Genomic DNA, 6,895 nt, shown 5'->3' with positions numbered 1-6,895 from the left:
AAAGTATTTCATACAGTTAGAAAAATAATAACAAGATTCATTTGGAAGAACAAAAGCTCCAGAATATCAAGAGAACTAATGAAAAGAAATGCAGGGAAAGGTGACCTAGCCATTCCAGATCTTAAATTGTATAATAAAGCAGCAATCATCAAAACTGCTTGGTACTGGCTAAGAAATAGAGTGGTGGATCAGTGGAATAAGTTAAGTATACAATACAAAGTAGTCAATGACTATAGTAATCTATTATTTGATAAACCCAAAGACCCCAGCTTCTGGGATAAGAACACACTCTTTGAAAAAAAAACTTCTGGGAAAACTGGAAAAGAGTATGACAGAAACCAGGCATAGACCAAAATCTCATACCATATACCAAAGTAAAGTCAAAAAAGGTACATGATTTAGATATAAAGTCTTATACTATAAGCAAACTGGGAGAGCAAGGAATAGTTTACCTGTCAGATCTATGGAGAAAAGAAGAATTCATGACCAAACAGGAGATAGAGAATATTACAAAAAGCAAAATAGATAATTTTGATTATATTAAATTAAAAAGTTTTTGCACAAACAAAGCCAATGCAAGATTAGAAGGAAGGTAGAAAATTGGGAAAGAATTTTTACAACCAGTCTCTCTGATAAGGGCCTCATTTCTAAAATATATAGAGAATTAAGTCAAATGTATAAGAATACAAGCCATTCCCCACTTGATAAGTGGTCAAAGGATATGAACAGACAGTTCTCAGATGAAGAAATTAAAGCCATCTATAGTCATATGAAAAAATGCTCTAAATCACTATTGATTAGAAAAATGCAAATCAAAACAACTCTGAGGTACCATATCACACTTACCAGAATGGCCAAAATAACAAAACAGGAGAATGATAAATGTTGGAGAAGATGTGGGAAAATTGGAACACTAATGTATTGTTGGCGGAGTTGTGAAATGATCCAACCATTTTGGAGAGCAATTTGGAACTATGCCCAAAGGGTATAAAAATGTGCATACCCTTTGACCCAGCAATAGCACTTCTAGAGCTATGTCCCAAGGAGATCACACAAATGGGAAAAGGACCTACATGTACGAAAATATTCTTAGCATCTCTTTTTGTGGTGGCAAAGAATTGGAAATTGAGAGGATGCCAATCAATTGGGGAATGGCTGAGCAAGTTGTGGTATATGAATGTGATGGAATACTATTGTGCTATCAGAAATGATGGACAGGCTGACTTCAGAAAAACCCAGAAAGACTTGTATGGTCTGATGCTGAGTGAAGTGAGCAAAACCAAGAGAATGTTGTACACAATAACAGCCATGTTGTGTGATGACTAATATTGATAAACTTAACCCTTCCTGGCAATATAAGGATCTAAAACATCTCCAGAGGCCTTGTAATGGAAAATGCTATCCACACCCAAAGAAAGAATTATGGAAGCCAAATTGTTATTTTTTTTTCTCTTCTATTTAGTTTTGTTTATTCTTTCTGATGGATCCTATTGGTTTTAATTTTTACTTACAAGATCACTAATGTGAAAATACGTTTAATATGAATGTAAATGTATAGCCTATATCATATTGTGCACCATCTTGGGGAGGGTGGCAGGGAGGAAGGGGGAGAAAAATTTTAAACTCAAAAGCATATGGAAGTGATTATTGATAAATCAAAATAAATTTAAAAAAAGATTTGCAAGGTTCTTTATATATATTACTCAGTTTGAATCATTTACTTCATTTGAAATAGTGCATACAAAATTCTACACAAACCATAAAACACCCATTATCATATGTGTCACATATTATTGCCATAATTATTGCTTGAAGTAGCCACAACACCCAATAGGATTATAAATTTAGATGTGGAAGAGTTCTGGTAATACATCTCATTAAGGCTGTAAATTCCTTCAAGGCAGAGTCTATAACATTTTTTCATCTACGTATGACCAAAAATTAAGGCATTGAAAAAAGCTGGGAGACAGTTTATAAATGTTTATAGAATTGAATTTAAGTGCAATGACAAAATTTTGGATCTCCTAATTCTATAGAACTGAGAAATAGCTATCCAGATACTACTTGAGAATGACTGTGTCTTCATTATCCTTCATTGGTAAAAGTCCAACTTTGCTATTCACTTACCAAATCTATATAGAAATCTGTCTGTTACATGGCCCTAATATAAAAATCCCTGTATAATAGAGCACTGGCCATTCAACCTACCACCCCTAAATGAAGACATCAAGGAACAAGCTCTTCAATGAGACACAGACCCAATGAAGATGATGGGTTTCCTGAACTCTAGGAAGAGAGACATATATGAACTCCCAAGCAGGCAAAAAAAAAAAAATAAAAACACTTTGATATAATAATCAGCATAGAAGATTGAAGAGCAAATTAACATGGGAGTTATTAGAGAGCCATGCTCGTTTTCCTTAGGCTTTAAGACAAAGATTTGTTGTCTGGTCATTAAAGTGGATGCAAGTTTCACCAAAGGGACAGGGATCTTCTCCATCTAAATTTGCTCCAGCAAAGGTTCATCTGTGTAACACATTCAAGGACAAAAGGGAATGTTTACAGAAAGAGATTAAAATGGAGGCTTTGTTATGTAGGCATAGAGACCCCCACTGAACTCTTTAAAATTTCTGTAGTGTAATTGGTTTAATTACCATCATCCCAGTCACCCAAGATCCAAATACTGATGTTATCTTTGATTACAACCTCTCTATTACCACCAAGATCATTCTATTTCTATAACTGCTGCCTCCATTTCTTTCTTGTTATTAATATTGCTATGGCCTTCATTCATGCCCTTATCAGCCAGATTATTCTAGTAGCCTTCCAATTCGTCTTCTTCCCTCAAGGCTCTTACATCTCCAGTCAATCTTCCACACTGCCACCAAAACAGTGTTCCTATAAATAATACCCAGAAACAAAAATCAGAATTTAAAATGGATAGGGTTCAATGTGGGAGATTTCTTATATAAAATCTGTCTTTGGTTTAAATCCTCTTCCAAGAATTCTTATAGGAAAATCAGAATATTTTTGGTTTTGCTTCTCCCTACATTTCTCCCAACATATCAGATGGTGGCTCATTTGTGGGTCTCTACACAAATGGATAAAAATGTTCTCCACTCCCCATGCAATGACTCAGAATGACATAATATGTAATAATAATGTTGATAGCTAAGATTTATATAGTGCTTTAATATTTACTAAGTGTTTTCCAAATCTCTCATTTGATTCTCACAGCAATACTGTGAGAAAAGTGCTATTATTCCCATGTTACAGAGGGAAAAATCAAGCCAGGGTAAGTGGTTAAGGAAATTAATGAGATTCACATAGCTAGTAAATTTCTGAAGTCATATTTCAGCTTAGGTATTCTAGACTCAAGATCTAAAACTCTATTTACCATACTACCTAACTACATATAGGAAAGTTTGTATTTAACCTGAGAGGAAATAGAAAGGACACTCATAAAGTTAAATCTTTTAAGCATTTTCTTCTCTCCCACAGACTTAGACAGTCCTGCAATCTTTTAAGTTCTACTCTGGCCAGGAAAATCAAAAAGAGGAAAGAACTGGTTATCATCAGAGAACTAAATAGCCCATCTATCTCATGGAAGGCACTTAAATGTTTGCCTATTGATTGGCCTCTCCAGATATCCAGATATCCAGGCTGGATTCTAGTGTAGTTAATTCTGCTGGGTATTGCATCAAGGTTTGAAAGTGACTTCAGGTGACTGAACTTTGTACATTCACATCATGGAAGGCAACTTTGTCCTGACATAAAATGTTCCTTGTAAGCATTAACAATGCACCATTAGTCTGATATATTGAGCATTATTTATAACCTTAACTTTAGTATCCTTTAGGGTCTATGTAACTTAAACACTTTGGTTGAAGTTTCTTCTTTATTATTGCTATGACAAAATATAGATCTCCTCTGACTTGAGTATGAGCAAATGCTGATTTAGGGATTTCTGTTTCATTCACAAGGATGGATGTGTGTGTGTGTGTGTGTGTGTGTTTGTGTGTGTGTGTGTATTTGATGACACAGTGTGCTTTGAGTATATGAGGTTTATGGCCATATCATGGTACTGACCTTATTGAGTTCTGACCACACCCTTTGTCTGAAATCAATTTCAGTATTAATAAGAGCTTCTCTCTCATGTGCAGCTAGGTGGTGCAGTAGATAGAGTACTGGACCTAGAGAAAGGAAGACCTAAGCTCAGCTCCAGACTCAGAAATTGACTGACTATGTGACCATGGGCAAATACCTAACCTCTATCTACCTCAATTTCCTCATCTAGAAAATGGAGATAATAATAGGACCAACTCTCAGGGTTGTTGTGAAGATTAAGTGAGATGATATTGAAAAAACACTTTTCAAACCCTAAAGAATTCTATAAAAACTAGGTATTATTATTCCATGCAATTAACATAGTTATAGAACCGTTACTCTCTATTGAGGTACCTGGCACCCTTTGTACCTTCCCACATCCCCCTTTATATACTTGTTCTATTTAGTGGAATGATTTCAAACCTGGACTCAGATTCTCTAAATGGTTCTATTATTCCATTCCTGATAATGATAAGGGACATTTATGTAGTGCTCCTTTGAGGTTTTCAAGGTGCTTTACATATGTTATTTCAGTTGATCTTCACAACAATCCTGTGAGGGAAAAGGTATTATTAGCTATTATTATCCCCATTTTACAGATAAGGAAACTGATTCTCACAGAGGTGAAGTCGCTTACTCAGAATCACATAGTCACTAAGGGAGGTTCAATCTGACTATTATCCATCAGTACTTCATGATATCACAAAAAAAAACGGGATCAAAGGACTTAGTGAAGGAAGAAACTTTAGGGATCATCAAGTCCACATGTAATTTTTTGTCTAAATATTTCTTGAGTCTCAGCATATTTTGTCATTGAAAAATTAAATTACTGCACAAGAATTAGGTCCTTTTACTTAAAAAAACACAAAGACATACATACCCCCAAAACATATCCCTAAGATATCAATGATGGAGCATATTATAAATATACATTATCTTTATTAGTAAAAGTTGAGGTATTTGTGAATGAATGTAAAGAGCAACAGGCCATTCTGAGATGAGATTTATCTTGGTTGTGCTTTAATCATTATTATTATCATGAACTTTATTTACAAAGCCTGCCTGGAGGTGTCATGTCTGCTCCTCAGTCTGATCATAGCTGCCTTCATCTCCTGATTTCTCAAGGTGTAGATGATTGGATTCAGGAGAGGAGTGATAACTGAGTAAAACACTGAGAGAAATTTGTCCACTGAAAAGCTGCTAAATGGTGACACATAGATGAAAATGCATGACCCAAAGAAGAGAGTTACTACTGTCATATGAGCAGACAATGCAGACAGAGCCTTAGAGAGCCTGCCAGAAGAGCAATGGTGAACAGTGACCAAGATGACAGTGTAGGAGACAAGCAAGAGGATGAAACAAATTAGTGAGAGCAGCCCACTGTCAGCAATAACAAGCAGGTCCAGAACATAGGTGTCAGTGCAAGCAAGTTTGATCACTAGAGGAAGGTCACAGAAAATATTGTCAACCACATTGAGGCCACAGAAGGGCAGGTTCACAGTAAGGGCCATTTGGCTCATGGTGTGCACAAAACCCACAGCCCAGGAAAGCAACACAAAGCCTATCAGTGTTTGATGGTTCATGATGGTGGTGTAGTGGAAGGGTTTACATATTGCAACATATCGATCAACTGCCATGAATATAAGGAGAGTCATTTCGCTACCACTCAAGAAGTGGAGAAAAAACATCTGGGCCATGCAGCCCCATAAGGAAATGGTTTTCTGTTCACTGAGGCAATCTGTGATCATCTTAGGAACAGTAATAGTAGAAATAGTCGTATCAGAAAAGGAGAGATTGGCCAAGAGGAAATACATGGGGGTAGAGTGCAGCTGGGAGTCAAAGATCACCATAATTATAATGAGACTGTTTCTGGCCATGATTGATGCATAGGCCAGGAAGAAGACTGCAAAAAATAAAATCTCAAGTATCCAAATACTGGTAAGTCCTAACAAGACAAATTCAGATATTAGAGAGTCATTCTTCAGATCCATCTATTCTGCTCCAAATTTCCAAAACTTCTGAAGGGAAAACAAAGAAAAAGAAGTTAGCTTGAGTTCAGTATTCACAATCATTATATTGTTGTGTGAACTAGGCATAGGCTTCCTAGAGACAGCTCAGAACAAAATAGGGGAAAAAATCTTAGTCTTAATTAGTAGAAGGAATGTTGAAATTAATTCATTTTCTCAAACCAGTCATTAGAAAATGAGACATAATTAAAACAAAATGCTGAAAATGATGTTTGGTATTTTCACATTACACTTTAGTTTGAACACTTTAAAGCACCAACCAATTACATGTTAGTTGCTAACTGATTTTCCACTAGTTATTAGCCAATTGATTAAAAACTTCAACTTCTTATTGAATTCAGTCACAATGATTAATCTAGGTTTAGGATGCAGATAATACACGTTCTAGACTTCAGGGAGATATGACATGGACCTTTAGTTATGAAACAAGTAAAATAAACAATCATATCTATAATTCCTCAAATAGCTATATTAGCAATAGATTTTTTTTCAAATTGAATTGTAGTTAAAGGTACTTCTTTTGCCAGAAAAGTCATTTGTGTAGTCCTCACACTCTAACCACCTGCAATCACTCATTTGCTTTGACTTCCAGGTATAAGGCAGACCACAATCTGGAACTGATTCCTCTTCAGCAAAGAAACTATAAGACACTCCCTGTCTGACAAAGAAATTCGTTTTACCATGAGGGTGCTTTTGTGACTGTTGTCTAGAGTACATTTGGTGATCCTTGTTCCTTATAGTTCAGCTTTATCAACTGGGTA

General features: G+C 35.7%; 1 protein-coding gene across 1 annotated transcript; it reads right to left on the bottom strand.

Annotated features, from left to right (window-relative positions):
• Window positions 1-5,156: 5,156 nt before the first annotated feature.
• On the bottom strand, window positions 5,157-6,098 carry LOC114028372 (olfactory receptor 4L1-like). The gene has a single exon (XM_027842616.1). It carries the CDS (start codon window positions 6,096-6,098, stop codon window positions 5,157-5,159), a length of 942 nt encoding a protein of 313 aa, XP_027698417.1.
• Window positions 6,099-6,895: the final 797 nt, after the last annotated feature.

The sequence above is a fragment of the Vombatus ursinus genome, unplaced genomic scaffold (genome assembly GCF_900497805.2).
Source record: "Vombatus ursinus unplaced genomic scaffold, bare-nosed wombat genome assembly UNPS02014880.1, whole genome shotgun sequence".
Lineage (NCBI taxonomy): Eukaryota > Metazoa > Chordata > Mammalia > Diprotodontia > Vombatidae > Vombatus > Vombatus ursinus.
This window is presented reverse-complemented; position numbering and strand designations above follow the sequence as displayed.